The sequence below is a fragment of the Lytechinus pictus genome, chromosome 17, assembly GCF_037042905.1.
Source record: "Lytechinus pictus isolate F3 Inbred chromosome 17, Lp3.0, whole genome shotgun sequence".
NCBI classification, from domain to species: domain Eukaryota; kingdom Metazoa; phylum Echinodermata; class Echinoidea; order Temnopleuroida; family Toxopneustidae; genus Lytechinus; species Lytechinus pictus.
The window spans coordinates 28,549,866-28,571,471 of record NC_087261.1 but is presented as its reverse complement, the minus strand read 5'-3'; the positions used below and the strand labels follow the sequence as shown (position 1 = coordinate 28,571,471).

The window sequence follows — 21,606 nt, the reverse complement described above, 5'->3', positions numbered from 1 at the left end:
TGTATTTCCGGCGTGACTTCCGGCGTGCTATCGTAGCTCGGGTTCACACCGGCAGAGATAGCGCGATCTAGCGCGCGCTAGACCGCGCTATCTCTCGTGGACCACCCCCAAGAGGTGCTCCAGTGGCACGCCGTTTTGGCTCGCCGTGGCTCGCTGTTGGGCGGACCGAAACGACGTTGTACCTTCCACACCGCAGAGATAGCGCGATCTAGCGCGCGCTAGATCGCGCTATCTCTGCCGGTCTGAACAGGCTCTAATATTCTTGTAAGTGGCCACCAAATGCCTGTACCAAGAAGTTCGCCAAGAGGCTAAAGAGCCAGCCGGTCCGATGGCGTTCGTGGATAGATCTCGGCATTGTTTTAGCATTAGTGAGAACAATGACCGATTAGGTTGCAACTGTGTTGATTGATGAGGACAAGTATACCCATGCACCCCCTCGACCCCCACGACTCGGGACTCGGGTCATTGACCTCTCAAGATATACATATGATTAGGGGAGGTCAAAGGGGGAGTGGGGGTGCAAGGATGGGGGTGTGTCTATAGTAAAATGTCTTTTGTAAAAATTACCGTATGAATCAAAGGCAACTTTCTAGTCAGGTGTCAGTACCCCCGATGTATAGATCATGTGTGTGGAGGGGGGGGGGGGGGGGAGCGGTTGCATTTTGGCACCCGATCCCCCAAGTTCTTGGCAAGTGAACAAGAAAAAGAAAAGTTTTAAAACAAAGAAAACTATTCAAGGAAAGGGTGGCATTTCGAATTTAGTCAAAATCTATCAGAAAATTCGATTTTAATTTTGAAAAGGCCAAAATTTTCACTCTCTCTTTGCTCCCTTGCGACTTTTCAGAGATTTTGACCAGTGCCCCTCACGATGTTTTGCTCATTATAATACACCACTGGTACCGACAACCATTGGGGAACATTTCTTTAAAAAGAATCTAAACAAAAAACATGACTTATACTCTCATTTCATCATTTATTACGATTACCATGATTACAGAATTATTTACTGATTTTCTGAAACATTCAATCTCTGCTTTTGCAGTTGCCCTCTCTACGAATCATGTCATACAGTCCCTTTCATTTTTCTTTATTTTTTATATTTAATACGGGGAAGTCTATACAAAAGATCATCCTGATCCGATTTCGTTGTTTCATTTATGAGTAAGTTAAACGGGCCACAGAAGTTGGTTTACAATATACTGACTCTATCCTTAATATATCGATCGATCAAAATAAAATAAAATCCTTTCACTTTTGTTAGAATATACATTTGGCGTCTTTTGATGGTGTTTACAAATCAAGAGAGAATGAGATGTTTCCGGATTAGCTTGTTTGTCATGAGTGTGGTTACATTTTCAAAGTCTCACACTTGTTACCCCCCCACCCTTCGTTCCTTCTCCATTAACCATCCCCCTCCCTCCCCCTCTCCTTGCCTCTCGGTATCAGTTTCTATCCAAGTCTGTCTGGTCAGCTCCCTTCTTACCCCCATACCCATGATACCTAATCCCTCCAACCCCTTTACCCCTCCTAATCACCCCTCTCCCTCTCTCTCTCTCCTTCTCTCCCGTCCCTTTTCTTCTACTTACAGCTCCTATCCGGTTTCTTCCTCCTTACCTCTCGAACTACATCCCCAATCCCTGTTATGTTCCTGTACACTTTCTTTCTACCCCGTCTCCGTATGTGTTTGTGTGAAAGAACAGGAGGGAGGGGGAATTCATGATTTTTTTCTCTCTTTTTTAATTTACTGACATTTATCAACCCCTCACTCTTTGAATGGGGTTTTAAGGTCGGATTATGGGGTTTAATTCCCTCGCAAGAACGGCTCCATTTACCTCGTGTAGACTCTCGACCTTCCAAAAAACACGATGAAAGGGATTAAACTCACTCAACTTCTCCTATTTTCATTCACTCTTTCCTAAGAAACCTTTTAAATGTCAGACGTAGCCTGGCGAGCTAGGCCTGACAAAAGACTGGAATCTCAGTGCACACAAATAGAAATGTAACTTTCAGGAGTGGGGCAAAGGGGAAAGTAATTGGAAAAAAATATTAAAGAAAAACCTGAGCTGTAAATAACGAATTAAGCAATAAACAGTTTTCCCCAAACAGAAATTCATCTACACGGGCTTACATGATTGTATACAGCTCCAGTTACTATGATTATGGACCTACTAGAAACTTCTCGAATCTTAACTTTCATATTGATCCCCGATTCTGTGTCAAAACGACCTGACAACAATAGCCAGCAACACGTCAGCAACATATTGTACACGAGAGAGGGGTGGTGGTGGTTGTTGATGTTTGAACTAAAATAAAATGGCATTTCCACCAGAAAGGTGATTTTCTTTAGTGGTCTTATCCTGGTTAGCTTGATACTTTGCCCCTACCTATGCATACTTCCCAATCTTACAAAAAAAAAAAATATTAGACCTAAATAGTTGTCTTTGAAACGATGAAAGTGTTATGAAGATGAATCGCGAACAGACGATGTTCTTTCGGAATAGTTGGCTCAGCATTTTGACTGTAAATCCGAGATTTGGGAGTCTACTCCAATTTACAACTCCCTGTTAAATATTGTTGGAAAATGTTATCGTGACATTTCCCATTGGCCAATCACAATCTATAGGTTTCCATGGTGATCGATACTGAGCGTAAACTTAAAATAATCTTATTTTGATTTACATTTTTACATATTGCATTGTAAAGCAAGATGTGGGCAAATACATGATGCAAGGAAGGGGGGGGCAGACAGAATACAGTAGTAAGAAGTAGAAATAAACAACAATAATAATGAATTGAAAGTTGAGATGGGAAAAATGAGAGGATAACTTCATAATAATGCTACTAATTAATCGATATTTCCCCCTTATCTCCTGAAATTATTCAACATCGTTTTCAACATTGTGCCAAACGAGACTCTCCGCGCTCCTGTTTTGGGGAGTCACTTGAAATAAGTACACCACTTTGCGTCTGAAGTGTCGGGATATCGAAAAACATAATAACCGAGGGGCTAATTCCTTGAGCTCAACGGGTAGTTAAATTTTGACTATTTACTTTTCTCTATTTTTTACCGCTTCTTTTATTATCTCTCTCCCTCTCCCTTTCTTTCTTCCCCTCTCTCTCGCTCTCATTCCCTGTCATTCGTTTTTTTTCCTTCTCCCATGCAGTCCGGTCCTCATAACAAATATACAATGTTGATTGTTTGCGATTGAGGGGAAAATATACTATTTGAATAGGAGAGAGCCATTAGTATTGCACAGAGCCTTGTTTGCAGTCTCTTTTCTCAAGGGTATAGCCAGCTTATTTTCGTGAAATTTTGAATCGTTCTGAGCAGGAGGAATTCGGTAGCACTAGTATCGTGTTCTTGGTTGCCGTGTAAAGACCGGTGGGAATTCTCGTCACCGAATGAGCCTTGCCTGTTGTTCTGATCGCTGGATTATATTTGGATTAAAAGTTGGATTAAAGATCTGGATATTTGAGGAGATATGACTGCGAAACATGAAGGTATATTAATACTCATGATATTTGTTTTCTTGTTTCTTTTCCTATGTCTCATAAAAGTCGGGATCACTCATTAACGTTGTTAAAGATTCTTCAGATTTTCCTCCTGAACGATATTGTTGGAATATAATTATAGGAGCGCCTTGAGCACCTAATATAAGGTGGATATGTGTGATATACAAATGACTGTAACTGCATATTTAATCGCTCGGATTTCCCCCTTTCGACAAGCACATTGCATGATGTGGTTTGAGTAGGAAAGTTTTACGGAAAGGATGTAATTAGGGGTTATATCATATTTTTTATTTGCTTCCATTTTTTCATAACAAACAAATCAAAATGATATATGCAAAGTTAAGAGATAAAAGATAATCGTCCATAACGAAATATGACCTAAACTTGTGAGGTCGTAGTCACCCCCCCCCCTCCTGCAAAGATCTGCAATCTTTATGTAAATTTTAAAAAATGGATAGACCACCCCCCCCCCCTCCACACACACACCCACATCAACCAGAGTATCATTTTTGCACCACGGGGTTCCATGTTCTTTTTAAAAAGGGGGAAAAGCCTAATTTATTTTCATATTTCTTACATTATTTTTTTTTGCCGTTTCTTTTATAATGCGTGGAAATTTTTATCCTGGTTACTACCCACGTGACCGAAATCATATGGAATAAGAGGTAATAGGAAACAATTGTCCTGCTTGTGCAATTGTCATATCTCTCTCGGAGACGATATTATTTGCTGACGGATGCTTCATAATGGGTGCTTCTGAGGACAATAGACTATTGATGTCCAAGTATTGTTTATTTGTAGACGGGATGCTTTCACCAGAGCCAGCGAATGGGACTAATGAGGCTTTTAACAAAGACACATGGCATGCATGGTGCGCTGGTCACAGCAGTAATTGTGAATAATTACCAAACGTTTTGCCTCGTCAATTATGATATTATTGCTTATTATTCATCTGGAGAAAAATTGTATGATGATATTCCCTCCGCGATCGATATCAACCTGGTGCCTGTTTATTGAGCTTCTGTCATTTCAAAATCTGGTACGCCTATTTATTTCCAGATCTCTTTATATGCTCTCTTCATTTGTATCCGCAACTCGGTCGTTGCAGTATTTAATTGAAGTTATGAATACATATATAAAGATGACAAAAGTATATCGATGTGTGGTAATATACATTTTAATGACGCTCACACGGGAAATTAACCTTTCGAATTACGACTGATACAGCTCTTTGTGAAATTATATGTATTTTATTCATTTGTAGTTTCGTTTCATTATCGGATAATTATTAAGATCGTTGGTTTTTATATTTGTTTTTATTAACTTAAGGGGGAAAAACACTGTCTTATTAACGTATTTATATATATATTCAATTCATTTATTTGTTCATTGCTGGATTATTTTATTTCTTTGATGTTTCAAAAAATTTATTTTGTTCATTTTCATTCAACTTTTATATAAAAATAATTATTGATCTAGGGATTGATCAATTGATTAGTTGATATATAGTTTGTTTCGGTTGATTTAATTATATGTATATCATTCTTTCATGAAATAACGTGAAACATGTTATTGTTAATTTGTTTTCTCTCGTTACACTTTTGGAGTGCAGCCCTGACATAATTATTTTAAATGTAGCAATTACATAATTTGACGAGTGGTCATGGATATTATTATGTTGCCAGAATATGTTAACAAATAGATATATTTTCTCTCACTAAACAGCGAAACGAAGTCATAATCAACGGCTCTGTTATATTCCCATTCAATAATTATGTAAGTCTACATGAAGCCATAAAACACTTATATGGTATTTGATTGACATCTGCCTATTATATTTTACGAAATGAACAAATGAAAACTATAACATTGACATCTGCTGTTAACAAAGGCGCCAGCACCAGTTGAAATATTTTTATTCGTCATTGCAATAACGATTTTTAACAGTGCGTTCGTTTTTCTGTAACCTTGCAGCCGGGTGATAATTAACGACCTATTATTGCACTCTGATTCACAATGAGGTCAGAAGTGGATAAAATGATACTTGGCGACGGCCATGGTCTTTTTATTCTTTCTTTGTTTTTTAAAAGATATTTTTGTAAAAGAATTTTAAACTGATTGTGTGGGAGTAGGGCAAACATGGTATGCGTGCTTATATTTTTGCACTGAACTCACCCACTAAGCCAATTTATTTAGCTTCCTACAATAGAAATCGTTTAATCGGAATTCACAAATATTGAGCATGTCCTGAATCTTCATAAGGTGCAATTTCCTGTATAAATATCCGAGATAATTGCGTATCATTAACATTGTAAAGGTGTGTAAATTTAATGCATTTCATTTAATTCCCATGGGAACTTAAATCATCTACAACTCACAATAATAATTGATCATGAAGCGTTACAAACCCGAGGTTTCGGTGCGCGGTAATCAAGTGCAGCGTTCGAATGTAAAAAAAAACGGCGATCAGTTCTGCCCTGTTATTTTACCGCCTTCCTCACCTTAACTATTCAACAAAAATATACAAACATAATTATTGTATCAGGATACGTTCGTAACCATTTTGAATTCCTGTATAATTTCATGAAATAAAGCACTTCAAACTATCCTCACGTTTTTTCTCGATTAATATATAAAGCTTTTATGCTAACAAAAATATTGTTCTAATTTGAGATATAGAGTAATTTGAAATTATACAAACTAATATTTCTCTAGATTGTATTCATTGATCAAGATTACGATACTGATGCTCACAATATCGATACCTCTATTCGTCGGGTCTTGCCGACGATGTCTGAAAAAAGAAGATGTCAAAAATACGTCGTGATTAAACCGCCGTACGCAAGAAATATAATTAGATGTATGAAAGATGATTCAATTATCATCATCGTTCTGTTTAAGCACCTTCATTGTCTACTATCTTCATAATATACGAAGGATTTAAACCAGATTAGGCGGTCTGTTTCCAATCAGCTCTTCATTTTTCCGGGGTCGGTTTCATATCAAACGCCTTCATGATTTGATTTTCATCGCCGAGAGGCAGCATAAAATATAGAGCGTGAAAAGAAAATCAGACGAGAATAATAATAAAGTAGGTGAAAACAAGGAGTTGGGGTACGGGAGCGAGTAATTGTATTAAAGTGACGTCTAGTGAAAATTAATGCTTAGGGGCAAAAACGTGCCAGTTTGGAGAAAACGCTGCTTTTTTTTCTTTCTTTCCCATTCGGTGTTCCCCCGACAAGTCAGAATTTTGAGTAAAATGAAACAGGAGTGATTTTTATATCCCACCTTCATAATCTCGTTTAAGAATGATTGCTTGCATACCTGTTCCAGATTTTGTCCGGCCCATTGTTTCGTCATCAAATATTCGGTGACGCATTACTAAAATTATTGTTTGACGCGCTCGAAGCGGGAAAAGAAAAGGCGAAACGGTGAAACTTTAAAAATCGTGATTTAATTGAAATTCAGCTGCTTAGTTTAATTTTGAAAATTCGTCAACCTTATAATCCTTTCCGCCGACACGATATTGCACTTTGAATTGTACCTTGAGTGAAGCAAAGACCCAGTATTATTAAACATGTTAATGTTAATCGCTGTGCGAGTTAAGACTTTTAAAGACCAACTATTTTGAGTGGGGGACGGGGGGAGGGGGGTTATGAAGCTATTTCCCCTGATTTCATGATGATAAAGTCCAGTTTTATCAAATTTTCATTTTATTTCATGATAATGACTGTTTTAAGCCGGCTATATGCGACTTTTACAGGGAGCAGCGTCATTTTATTATACCGACGTTTTTTCCTGACTGCTAAGAAAGCACGAATGCCTGTGAGCAAGCAACGGCTTAAGGTCCTCTCCGAGGGACCGGGTAATGAGGATAAATGCCTTACCAAAGGGCACTAGCGCACCATTTGGGAATCGAACCCGGGTCACCGGAATCCGAATTATGATTGATGAATGTAATGTACCCTCCTTTATTTCTATTCAATATCAAAATATTCATTTTCATTTGCTTTTTACATGATATTGATTTTTTATACTGAAATAAGAACAAACCAACACCAACACCCCCGCCACCAACCACCCTCGCCATGAACGTGACTGGAATATCAAATCCATTGTTTCGTCACAGCTTTCCTTCGTCGCTGTCACAACATTGTTACCCTAATGTATCATTCATTCCTTGTGAAAATCTCCTCCAAGCGGTCATGTCGAGTGATGTCGATGCGTGTTTTCAGTTGCTATATGCCCGCGTGTCACACACCTAATTACGTTAACTGTGTCAAGCACAAAGCATGATGGACGGCTTAGTAAAATTGGGGAGAAAAGTGCCATTTTTTACCAAATTTTGCTACACCCCCATTGTTCGAAAATGTTGTGGAGTCTCAATCATGTTCACCCTCCCACAAGGCATAATATAATATTTTACATTAAAAAAAAATGATATTCGAGGTCATTGACAGTATAGCAACCGGGGTGTGATTATATGCATACACGTAATAGGTTTATGCGATGTGTGATTGGTTACATTTACGTCACGTGACCAGAGTTTTATTTTATTTTATTTAAGTAATGTACAAGCGTGTATTAATTAACATTGCCCCTTCTTCCATTTCCGCCCTTCCTCGCCCTTCCCCAGTCAGTCTTCAGACACATGCCCTGATCAAAACGTTGATAACCAAGTTTGCCTTTAGAAAAATCTGGCACTAAATTATATTCGTAACATGGCCCTACGCAGCGGGGGGGGGGGGGGGGTGTTGAAAACATAATTTACCTAAAGATTGCACAAAATTCTTCAATGTCACTTTTTAAAAATGCAAAAGCGCCCCCATGACAAGATCGCTCGCTTTGCCCCCTCGCTTTCGAATTTCTTCATTTTTTACGCATCTTGCTCTCCGATCCCAGGAAAAAATCTACGTACGACAATGATTTGCAAAAAAGAGAAAATTTTCACTTGTAACAATCCATGATTTTGAAATTTTATAGGTGATTCTTAAACCATCTGTGGAGTCAATGGAGATATAAAAAGGTAAATTGCCAATTCGTCTACTGTCAACTCGTCCACACACCACATGGTCTACTTTCATTTAGTCTAATGCCATTCGGTCCATCAACATTTCGTCCAACAACCATTTGGTCCATCAGTCATTTGGTCCAATCATTACTTCGTTTAATCACCATTTCGTCTATGACCATTACGTCTCTAAAACAGTTGGTCTAATGTCCATTTCATTTTCATTCATTTTGCACAGTTTAACACTTAGTCCAATTAGACCAAATGGTATATGGACTAAATGGCTATTGGACCAACTGGTTATTAGACGGAATGGCATTTGACTAGATTAATAAAAGTAGAGCATGTGATGAGTGGACGAACTGATGGTAGACCAAATGATAGAAGACGAGTTGGCAATTCGACAAATTGGCATTAGACGAATTGGAAATGTCCTATTGTCCCTCGTTTTCGTATTATCCATGCTTTATCATAATTGTCGTTCCTTGTGCGTTACATACACTGGGCCATAGTAACAGATTCAATTTCGTTCTTTGAAACGCTGTCACATCTAAATGTTTTAGCCAGCGACCGGCGTACTCAAGCTTTTGTAAGCATTTTTCTAACCCAACTTGTTGAAATCAAGAAATTCCTTTTGTTAACAGCACAAACGATTCTTCATGTTAAGAATTGAATTCTCGTTATCTTGTATTGTTAATAAAATGCAATATTTATTGATTTTAAGAATTGAATGTTTGATATGAAGAAATGTGATTAAACGGGAAAACGGCTGGTCAGGCGTGACGTACAGTACGTCGGCATACGCTGGCCAATACATCCAGGTGTGACCAGCTCCTTCACATACAAGAAAGAAATAATAGCAATATTAAATCCGTTCTGAATACTGCTGACCCAATATACCCTGCGCGTTCTATTCATAACTTCCAATGCCTTTGGGAGTGTTATATTAAAAACATCGCCCTAACTCGAAGCAGTCACTCATTTCTTTTCTGACTCGCTTTTCTATTCTCTTGGAGTTACTTCTGTTTCTCCTTATTCCCTTTCTCCTGGTTTTTAATTCTGTTTCAACTGGATTTGTCATGTCACCCAAGGCTTATAATGCTTTGTGTAGAGGGGAATTTGACAGGCGGTGATCCGGTGATTGGCTGGTAGAATGCCAATTAAAATTTCGCACTCGGTCCCGACTCGTTGCCAACACGAGTGTTTGGTTTGAGTCCGACGACGCCAATGTTCGTACTCGCTCGCTCCAATTGAAGCAAAGACTCACTGCCCCCCAAAACTTGGTGGAGACTCCTTTCTTTCAGTGCTATATGTATTGTGTTTCTCAAACTCCCACTTCCCTGGTTGAAGCAGATAACTATTTCCTGCGTGGATGAAGTGTGCATTGTTTGATAGGAATACACTTTAGAAACGGTGGTACTCCCTGGTTGAAACTTTAAAAGTCAATCACTTTCTTAAATTAATTCTCCACCCGATCACCCTTGATGAAACCGCATTATATACCTTCATATAAGAATATAAAAAATTATGTTTAATTTTGACATAACTTTGTATATTATTTTCGTCTATTTATTTTTCATTTTTGTTTACTCCAATTTTAATTTTGTCAATTGTATTTTACTCATGCTTTGATATATTTTGTTTTTTCGCTCTTATTTTTGTATGCTTATTTTATGTTGATATTATTTGTTATTATCATTTGTCCACGGCCTTGCTGAAAAGCAGCTTCTAGCTGAATGCAGGCTTTTTAACCGTGATTAAATAAAAAAAAAAAAATACAAAAAAAAATGTTATGAGAGTACCGCATTACACCAGTGCCGTATTTCAACATTCTTTGGTGCTACCTGTTGTCCTGTTCACATTGTTAGGGAGAATGCTCAAATTTAAGGATGCACTTTCAAAATATAAGGGTGTGGTCGTCTCAACACAGAGACGATAGTGTTTGTAACAAAGTAGCATTCACAGTAAGTATATTGACAAAATCAAAGTGTTTACTCTGTGGACTTTATATTACTATATTCCGAAAAATATATATTTTTGCATGTACGTATTTTTGCATTTGTTACAAAATCGATGCGTAATATCAGGATACCGCTATGACCCATCAAGGAATGGATTTAAAATGGTATTCAGACGCCAATTTTTAGCTTCCCATTTTTCAAATTTTCCCGTTTTGTAGCATTTGGTGGGCCTACAAAAAAGATAAGGATACCAGGATTCCGATTTAGTTGAATAAGTCGAGATTTAGGTTTAGTAAAAATAGATGACGTATAGAGGAGAAAACCGAGCTAACTGAAAAAAACGACTTTGGTTTACTTATGCTATTTTGCATCACGCGCCTTTTCAAAAGTAGCGATATTTCGCTGATACCGCTGATAGCATTTATAGCTCGTATGCCCGTGCTTCGTGCGTGGATGAGGTGAAGTAGCACAAACATGAAAATCCTCCCCCTTATGATGAGAGATGGTGGATGTAATTGGAAGATTTAAGGAAGAGCCTGGCAACTTCCGATGGTCTTTCTTGAATTGGGGTACGAGAGGTACGTTTGAAGACCTAAGAAGAATCGTTGAAATTTCGCTTTGTCTGCAACGGAAATTAGAACGCGTGGATGTATTCGGGGGAAAAAAAATCAAATAAGTTGATAAAAAAGGGGGAAAACGATAGATAAAGGACCGATAAAAGAGAGGATGAGAATGTAATGGTGATAATATTGAATGTTGTTTCGTAAGGCAAATTCTGTTTGATGAGAGCGAGCAAGAGGTTGTTGATGCGGACAACGATGTGGCACAAGACAATGTAAAGACTTAAACGCGGATGGCGCTATTCCATAGAATATGTTAAGAGTTCCGACATAAAATTTTTTGACTGTTTTTTTTTTAGATGTATGTCTCACCCCTGTTTTGAGTCTTGTTCTAAGTCACATGTATGGCCAAGATATATCACTAAGCATCTCATGGTAAAATATGTTACCAACATGCTGTACTACCCAATGATTATTGACATTTTACGATATGAATTTTAATGCTCTCACGTGATATCACTTTATTATTTCAGTTTTTAAAAGTCATTAAAACCTTTAACCACGATGTTCAACACTTTATTATTTTCGTCTTTAAAGTCACCATATTTAAAAATATATATCTTTTTTCTTTTTCTTTCCAGTGCTCTTTTCCTGTAATTTCGAAACGACTGCCTGTGTGAACAGCATCAAACAAGAGAAACAGAATGACGACATCGACTTCAAGATCAGGGCGGGGTGGGATGGAGAATGGTCAACAGGGCCCGAGACTGACCACACATTCAAGAATAGCACAGGTATGCCAGGGCCCCCTCTCACAAAGGGTTACAATTGAACCGATCAACCTCACCTTCATGGAAATCCATCAATGTCATAATTTTTTCTCTTGACTACAAGAAATTTGCACAATGTCCATTGTAAATATAGAAAAGCACGCTGAAATTTCAAGAAAACGGTGAATGTATTGAATATGCAATCATAGTTAGAAAATATTTTGAACAAACATGCATTTTAAATGTTAACGCTGCTGGCTTTCCATAATATGGTGGTTGATCGGATTAATCACTGCTCTGTGAGGTTTTCCAAGATTACACCTCTTCTCCTGTCGCTCCCCTCCCCTTCCCTCTCTCCCTCTATTCCTTTATCTTTCATTTGTTTTTCTAACCCCCTCATCTATTTTTCATGTTACCTTGATTTCCATCCATTCCTTCCTTTCTTGCTTTCAACTGATCTGCATTTTTTTTCTTTACTTATATTCATTTATTCTTCTTATCCTCTCTTCGATGTTTGTTTTTCTTGTTGCCTTTCATTTTTTCCATTCCTTCCCTTCTTGCTTTCAGACCTCTGGGGCTTTTGTGGATATGGTATTTTGTTGGGTTCAGCCAGTTTGTTATATTTTTTATGATTGTTCATATAATTTCTAATTTTTTAATCAACTCATGTATTTGTTCATATTCATTTCCTATATTATTTCTCTATTTTAATGTATTAATCAATTTCCGTAAGCATTTATTTTTTAATTATATTTTCTGTGAGTGATTAAAAAAAAATTATTTTACCTATCTATTTATCTATCTATCTATCTATAACCCTATGTGTATAAATGTATCTTTTTATATTAGGCCTAATTTATATCTATTTATTTATTTGTTTATTTATTTATTTGTTCATTTATTTCATCTACATACTTTTTTGTAATAAGCTATCAATCTATTTTCTCCTCCATGTATTTGATTATGACTCAAATTTATTCACAACCATTGTAATCAATATTTTCACTCCGAATTGTCTCCCACAAGGCAATTACTTCTTCATCGACGCCAACGCCGACGGCGTCCAGATGGGCGATCGCGCCGTCATCCACCTCCTCGAGGAGGGGCAGAGGTTCCGAGAGGGCACGGCCGTGCTCTCCCTCGCCTTCCACATGCTCGATAACTACGGGCCCCGCAACCAGATGGGCACGCTCAACGTCTACACCGACTGCGGAGGGGTGAGGAACGTGACGTGGTCCGTCGACGGCGACCAGGGAATGAATTGGCACAAAGTCAGCATTGGTCTGGAGTGCGCTCGGGAACCAGTTCAGGTAATTTAAAAGAGCGAGATATTTTCCATGTTTTGTTATTTTTGGTCACTCTCCATCATGATTGTCTTCAATAATTTTTTTTATGCCAAACAAGTTGATGTCACTGCTTCCTTTGTTTTATCACCCCTGAAAACAAAATGTAATTTCAAATAATCATTTATGACGATTTATGAAGGTTTCATGTTCTGACCATACAACTTGATAAACTTCTATCATTTTGAAGTTCATAAAATCATATATATTAGCACCCCTACATTTATTATTGAAAATTTGATTAACAACAACGAAATTGATGTAAAAACTCATGCACCTAATTTTTACAATGCGGGGCAAATAGAATGTTATACTAGATGAACGTGATACAAAAAAAATCACAAACTAGAACCGATCTCTTTCTAACTGTTGGCTTTTACAGCTGCAATATTTTCGCTTTTTATGCTGTTCATTAGATAATTTGGACCACATAATTTTGTTAGTATGTGCCTCTAGCAACCTCTGCTTATTGGAGTAGCAATGCACAAGAACGAGTCTTTTGCTTGGACGTGGCATATGTTTTTGTGGTATATTACCTAGAGCAGGAAGGGTGTTTTGGCGCCATGAGGCTCGAGGCCGGGCTGAGAGGTCTTGAAGACTAAAGAAGGAACATATTTCCTTATCCATTCCTAATCTGATTTTCGTTTCTGCCTATGTTTCTTTCTCTCTCTTTCTCTCTCCTTCTTTCCTTCTTTGTCTCTCTCTCTCCCTCCACATCTTGTCTCTCTCTCTCGGTCTCTTGTCTCCCTCTTTTCAACTCTCTCTCTCTCTTTCTTCCCTTATTTTCACTCCTTTTTTATATTCTTTGTTCTTTTTTTTCATCCACCTTGGACACCCCCTTCTTTTCATTGTATACCCTCTCTCCATCTCTGTCTCTCCCTCCTTCCCTTCTCCCCCAACACCCTTCTCACCCCCCCCCCCCTTTCTCCCCCTCCCATTTGGTGCCTCCATATCCATTGTCCAACAAAGAGTATTCAGCCTTACTTTAATCTTCATTCCATAATTTATCCAGCAAAAATAATTGAAGAGTGATCAGTAATATTGATATCAATCATATTAATTCCATCACTCATTCGTGTTTTTCTGTAGGTTTCCATCGAGGCCGTTCGGAATGGAGTACTGAGCGATATTGCTATAGATGATGTACAACTCGTTGATATATTTGAGGGTGATCGTGAGTATTCAATTAGATCTCTTGAATTTGCTCATTTCATTTGTCATTTCATTTCGTTTATTTCCAATTCCAACGTTTCCACTTGATATATTCATTAACTGCAAAATTATATATTGGCCACGAAGTTAAATATGAAACGTGTGAATACTTCCACATTAGCTTGTGGGCGTAGGCCTACTGTTGATTTTTTTTAAATGTTCATGAGAATTTAAAAAAAAAGAATTAAAAGGATCTTTTGAAAGATGTCTTATTATCTTAAAGGAGAATGAAACTCTTGGAGCAAGTTAGCTTTTGTGAAAGCAGAAAAATCAAAGAATAAGATCAACAAAACTTTGAGAAAAATAGGACTAGCAATAAAAGAGTTATGATCATTTGAATGTCGAGATCACTAATGCTATGGAGATCCTCCCATTGGCAATGCGACCAAGATCTGTGATGTCACACACGTACAACTCTCCCATTTGGACACTGAAAATATACCCCAAAACATCTCTTTTTGCTCATTCTAATCATATGACAAACGATTCATCAATGATATAATGTTGTGAAACCTCTGTACTTGTCATCTCATAAAGAGAACACCTCACCTTGTGATAGACTCTATAAAAGTGAGAATATAAGTGAAATAAGTCCTAAAGTAATGAGGGAGTTGTACGTGTGTGATATCACAGATCTTGGTCGCATTGCCGTTGGGAGGATCTACATGGCACTAGTGATCTCAATATTCGAATGCTCATAACTTTCTTATTTTTCATTCAATCTTCCTCAAACTTTCAACAATATGTTTCTTTGATTTTCTCTTTGATATGGATTCAGCTGGTTTCAAGGGTTTCATTCTCCTTTAATTTCATCTTTTTTTTCAATTTCTTCAGCCCTTCCCCCGGCAACTCACAGCACATCCAAAGGTCCCAGCTCATCTGGAAGCACGCCCCCACCGTCCAGCGGCATGTCAGGATCAACTCACCTCACGAACCCCGGGATGGGGGGCACGTCTGGGCACACTCTCATGCCTGGAGGATCGGGGACCATCACTCCTCCGATAGGGAATGGGGCCAATGACGGGCTTGGTATGTATCCTGAATAAAAGTATGTTGGGGTGACCATAATTTGCGCACATTTTAAAAAATTATCATGAAGTTCATTTTTAATCAAAAATTTCTCACAGTTCACACAAAATTAATCAAAATCATAAATACCAGACGGAAGGCAAGATTCCAAAGTCATATTCGCTTGACGGAATTATAAAGTCGGTCAAGTGTTTCGCTGGTATCGCGATCTCAAAATTCCATGGCGATCGACTAGTGCGCGCTCGGCTGAAAAAAGTGTTATAAAAAGTGTGACCTTAATTTGCGCACGATCGTTTTGCTTAGCTTAAAAAACGATATCACGCAGACAAAGTTACGATAATTGTATCAGATGGAGATTAAAATGTCATAAAGTCGGTTGGTATCACATTTTACTTACTTATTTAGAGACCACTGCTTGCAAACTGGCGAATTCTTGATGCTTGTCGAGAAGATCGGATTTTCTCGGAGCGGACGCAAAAGGTAACAAAATTTGCCGATGTTTTGCCAATATTTTCACAAATTGAGACCTTGCCTTCGAGAAAATAACCATTCTGAGTAATTTCGGCTCGCTTTTTCTGTTGGTGATATCAGTTTTTCAAGATTTTGATTAGATATAGAGATATTTGACCGTACGCAAAATAAGGTAACGCGCGAATTATGGTCACACCACCATACGTCAAGTAAACAATAATTTCACGAGAAAGTCTATTAAACCAAAGTTTATTGTCATCATTATATTAGAACAGGAGGGAAATATTTATCCTGTATGTTTGATATCTTTCCTACTTCCGCCCATTCACAATTACAATTTGAATTAAAAACAAACAGTACTCAATTAGTTCGGCCCTTATAACAATTAACAAGGGATATTTTATAATTTGTAATTGTAATCATGAAATTCACTGTTTCTTGTCATCCTATAAGAATTATTAGTTGTATATGTGTATAGTATACATGTATTATATTTCTTTTGTATTATCCGTTTGCCTGATATTTTGTAAGTAATTTAATTTCTATAGTTATTAGTATAGTTATTGGTAATTCATATAGGAGTTTTCATTTTATTAAAAAGTGTACTTGTATCTAAATTGATTTATATAAAGTTTAGATATTATTATCATCTTTTTGTCTTTCCCAATCAAAGGTCTTGACATCATCGTCCCGATCGCAGCAGCAGCCCTGGTCGCACTCATCCTCATCATCATCCTCGTCATTGTCCTCATCATTCATAGGCAGAGGTAAGGAAAACAAAGAAATCTTTGGGTGGATTTGAAAGAAATTTTGCAATGATTGAAAATTTATTTTCTGTAGAAATGCCTAAGGTCCCACATGAAACAGTCATTGTCAGGACTAGTAATGAATTGTTTTAAGAGAGAAGACAATAACATGAATAAAATTATAGACAAGTGCTTGCAATGAAAGTGCAAGAAAGGAAAAAAAAAAAAATGAAAAAAATGAAAAAAAGAAAATCTTTAGCTATGTCAAATATCAAATCTAACTACCAAAATAATCATAAGTTGGAGAAGTAGGAGATGTATTTCTCTGGGCGAACATAAGTGATCACAGTCTAAATATTTCATTATTATTTAAATCTTCAGTGTTAACTTTGAAAACATGGGAGGATCGTTTAAAAAAACATTGTTTTTATTATACGTTTTTTTTTCTGAACTGCAGGAAATCTAGCAAAGGCGGCGGAGAAACGTTGGAACCCCCTTCTCAGCTATACGAGAACAACATCTTTGCGGATGCCTCACCCGACCGGAAGTACGAGTCCCTTCAAGGTCCCCTGTCCAACTCTGATCGCATCTACGAGGAACTCAACCACAAGAAATCCACCATGGAGATGCGACCGAAAGGCAATCCTGCGACGCGGGTTCCTCACCCAGCAAACAGGATGAACGGCTACCTGCCGCCGGCCATGCGTCGGAGCATGCCGGAGCTGGGGGATAACTTCTACGATCGGATCAACGATCGGGTGAATGAGCGACCGGTTGAGCGCGTCGTCCCCGTGGAATCGGCGACGCTGAACAACAACAATGTATCTAGGGCGGATAATAGCCATAATAGTTACATTGACAGGAGTCAGACCTACCATCCCGGCGTGAGAGGGAGCTACCCCGAGGATCATCCTTATTTTACGCTGATGCCTGACGTGGTGTCATCGACAGCATTTCAGGATGATCGTATCCTCTTCTCCATTCCCCCGCCGCCGTCTTCCACCCCACCCCCACTGCCGCCGCCTCCTCGCGAATACGACTACGGCCGACCGCTTGCCTCGGGGATGATCGAAGAAGAGGTCAACGAATACCACGATGTCCTCGACGTGGACAAGCGACGCCCGTTGTCGATCAACTCCGATTTCGATGACGACGACGCGCTGGGTCGGCATCGTCTAGCGATGGATATGGTGGCCGATAGGGGTTTTGAGATGGGGAGTGACTTGAGGCTAAGCCGAGATACGGACATCAGCGGTAGGATGGATCTCGACTTTGATATGGATGTTGACATGCGGATGTCCGCCGACGGCGAGGCCGATATCCATAATATGGACACGCTGGAGATGCCGCGTGCCGCTGGCGGTTACGACCGTGGCCGTGACCGGCGAAGTCGAGATATGGAAATCGAGAGAAACCTCGACCAACCTCATCCGCATCCCTCCCACCACCTTCATCAGCGGTACGGGGGAAGCCTTGGTAGCATAGATAGAAGGCGGAACGTCGTCGCCGACAACGACGTCGAGCAAGAACTGAAAGAGTATGAACAGCATCCCTCTCCTTACCACCACATAGAAGAAGATCCACAGGGTCACATACGAATGGTTAATCTCAACTATTCACCATCGGTTGTTCATGTATAACATACAACACATTCACGTTATGCCTCAGATCCTTTTTTTATTTCGATAAGACAACGATGTGCTTATTATCATGTAATGTACAGTTTCTTTCAGCTGCCAATACAATTAGCTTCTTGTCCGTTCAAATGATATTCTCTGCATGCTCCAAACTTTTAATTAAGTACTAGCCTAAGGGGCCTGTCAGAAAAGAAAGTCCAAATCCAAAAAGACAAGAAGATTATATTGTATGCAGCCTGTGTTAAAAGGAAGCCCAACCGTGTGGCGCCACAACAGAGGTAGACAGAGACCGCCTAGGAGACTGGAAATTGCGAAGGATATTGTATACATAGTACGCAACTACTTTTTTGATACATAGATTATTCATGAACATATTTTCATTACATATATAAATGAATTATAAAAGAATATATTGTATAGTTATGGTGAACAAGTATTCATAATTTGCTAAAATGTTATGTTATGATGCTCCTTGTGTAATGCATTCAATTGTGAGAGCAATATACCCGTACTCAGATATACAAGGTCATGTCACTGAAAAGTATGAGTACAAGTCACTCTTTTCAAGGAGTGAATGTAACTCGATTTTGATTGACTTATAGGAGTGAACGGTAAAATTTTACTCTATGTGAGTGGCCTTGCGGCTAAAACTCGACGTTACACTGTATAAAATTGTTAAAACGAATCCAAATTCACTCTTTTTTATTCATGAAAGAGTGATTTGCTCACTCCTTTTCAGTGAGTAGTGAAATTCTGTAACATAAGGTTAAGCACGCACACAAGACCTGTAACGCATCGATTTTTTGAAAATCACTATTTGTCATCAAGATAATTTTGTGAATCCAGTTGCGTATCTTGATGAATTTTAACGCAAGAAGACTTGCCCCTCATTGTCTTGCCTGACTTACGCCAAGAATGATCGATTGTAATTTTCTCTTTTAAATTCTTCCTGAGCAATGTACATTATTCCACTTAAAATCTTCGTTTTACTGTATAGTTTTGTTCTGTTAGCTTGTTCGATTCAAAGTTAGTTTCCGTCAATGCAAAATAAAAGAATGATCGAAACACATAAAGTAATAATAATAATGAAAAGATAATTGATTATTTATTTTTTGGTGAAGAAGTATTTTCTTTTATCTGATGTGAATTTCCACATATACTTTCCCATGTAGTATATTTTCAAAAGTAATGATTTGAAGAAAATTACATGATTTTCATTTTGTTAATCAACGGATACAAATGATGTTTCAACTCTATCTGTATAGTTTTTCTTTTCCTCAATGGTTTCCCAGAAATTTATCTTAAAAATCCAGAACAATGATTGCATAAAAAAAAACTGTAGGAAATAACAGGAATGTAAAGAAGATAACTTCTAATTAATGATCAAAGAAAAAAAAAGGACATCTTATCTACAGTACTTAATTTATGTTCAGGAAATGTATACATCCACTTTTACATGTTATGTAAACTAATGGAAGACGGTTACTTTTGTATTATTTTTTACGTGCTATATAAAAAAAATGAAAAAGATATTTGCTGCAGATTGAATAAGACAGATTAATTTTGCACCAATATTAGCAACTTTAAGTGCTTTAAAATTGTTGCTTCAATTATAATTACATGAGCCTCGAAGCCTCGTTTTTGTAATTACAGCTTATGATTAACTACTTTCAAATATATGGGTTCGAAGTGTCCATAAATATTCATGTGAAAACCAAAGGCGTATAATATTGTGTAGATATAAGTTACCAATGATAAATATTATATACATCTCATAAGATTTACTTTGTATTATGTTCATTTTAAATAATATTTTTGATGTATATTATGTGTTCAACATTTGTTCATTTATGGTTAATGGCAACTAATAACAACTTGGCAAGTGCTAGGGCCAACAGAAAAAATAAAAGTTGTACAGCTACTTTCCAAATATAATGTGAAAAGGGGTACTAAACTAATTTTGATTATGAATGATTTGAGCCATTATACAATAACGAATGGAGTTAGGTGTTATGTGCATTTTCTAAGAATTTTATTGACGTTTAAATCATTTGGTTAATTTAAAAAAAATCAGGCCAGGGAATGGTCAGGCTTTGATCAGAAATATCCTTGTTATTCCCCAGTTTGCACAAATCCTATTTTAAATAACAACGAGTTGATATCAATATTATGTACATCACAAAATGAAAACCTAACGCAAGTTTGGGATTTTTAATTTTGAAACCTAATTTGGGGTAATCTTAGTCAGAGTGTCATACACGTTGATTCCAGAAACAATGGAAGAGTCAAGTTCAGGACTATTGCTCAAATCATTAATACGAGGACGGGGGATCAATACCAAATGGTCTTTGAGAATTAAAGAAAAGTAATCCAAGTTCATTTTGTTGTTAGAAAAATGGACATGCCTCTACCAACAGGCTAACCTTACATTGTTTTTATTCTGGTAATTAGTTGAAAATTAATATAAAATCACTAATGGGTAAAGTAAACAGACATTTTAAGAGTATGTATCAGCTGAAACCATTGTTCTTGTACCTCCCTAGTTGACTTTCGTTTGTTTTTGCAAGACCAGTTTGTTTTGATTAGTTTGTATAAAAAGATATCATTGAGTTTTCTGTTTGGCTGTTTTTTTTGTACTTTTACTTGGAATATGTTTATGTATTAAATCACAATACATGTTGTTGTAATAAAAATATACCATACCAAACACTTTCATGCAACAATTGAAGACACTCGCACTGTGTTTCCTTTTTTTTGTCAGTGTGTGGTAGAGGAAGGTTGGGTGTGTGTATCCCTATACTGGTAAGAACACAGTGTCCCACAGTGTGTTCACAGTGTGGAACATAATGTGAAATCACCTTCACACTGTTAAATTTGAGCATTTCAACAGTGTGAATCACACATTCACATAGTGGACCATGAGAACACGCTGGAAAGAGTCACACTGCCGAGGTGTCCACATTGTGAAAATATATATTCACACTGTTGAAGTTTGTTGGGGAGTTTGGTTCTGGTGGATTGATAGGACTAATGATGATGCTCATGGTAATGGTATTGATTATGATGGTGATGATTGACAAGCTGGGTATTAAGGGGAGGGATGAGGGAGGCGGATGAAGAAGGAAGTGATAGTTCATAGGAGTAGGAGGAAGAGGAGAGCGAAATGGATGGTGGTTGTGGTGGTGATGATGGTGATGATGATGATGGTAATGATGATGGTGATGATGATGATTGATGGTGATGATGATGATGATGATAATGATGATGGTGGTGTGATGACAATAATTATAATGGTGATAATGATGATGATGGTGATTGGCGATTAAAAAAATATAATAATTGTGATGATGAAG

The 21,606-nt window shown here is 37.7% G+C and overlaps 1 protein-coding gene across 1 annotated transcript; it reads left to right on the top strand.

Moving 5' to 3' along the window:
* Nucleotides 1-3,160: 3,160 nt before the first annotated feature.
* LOC129280756 (uncharacterized) lies at nucleotides 3,161-20,981 on the top strand. Its single transcript, XM_054916765.2, has 7 exons — nucleotides 3,161-3,501; nucleotides 11,687-11,839; nucleotides 12,842-13,125; nucleotides 14,248-14,332; nucleotides 15,205-15,399; nucleotides 16,544-16,637; nucleotides 17,074-20,981. The coding sequence occupies exons 1-7, from the start codon at nucleotides 3,483-3,485 to the stop codon at nucleotides 18,254-18,256; spliced, it is 2,013 nt and encodes a 670-aa protein (XP_054772740.2). The 5' UTR covers nucleotides 3,161-3,482; the 3' UTR covers nucleotides 18,257-20,981.
* The last annotated feature ends 625 nt before the right edge of the window (nucleotides 20,982-21,606 follow it).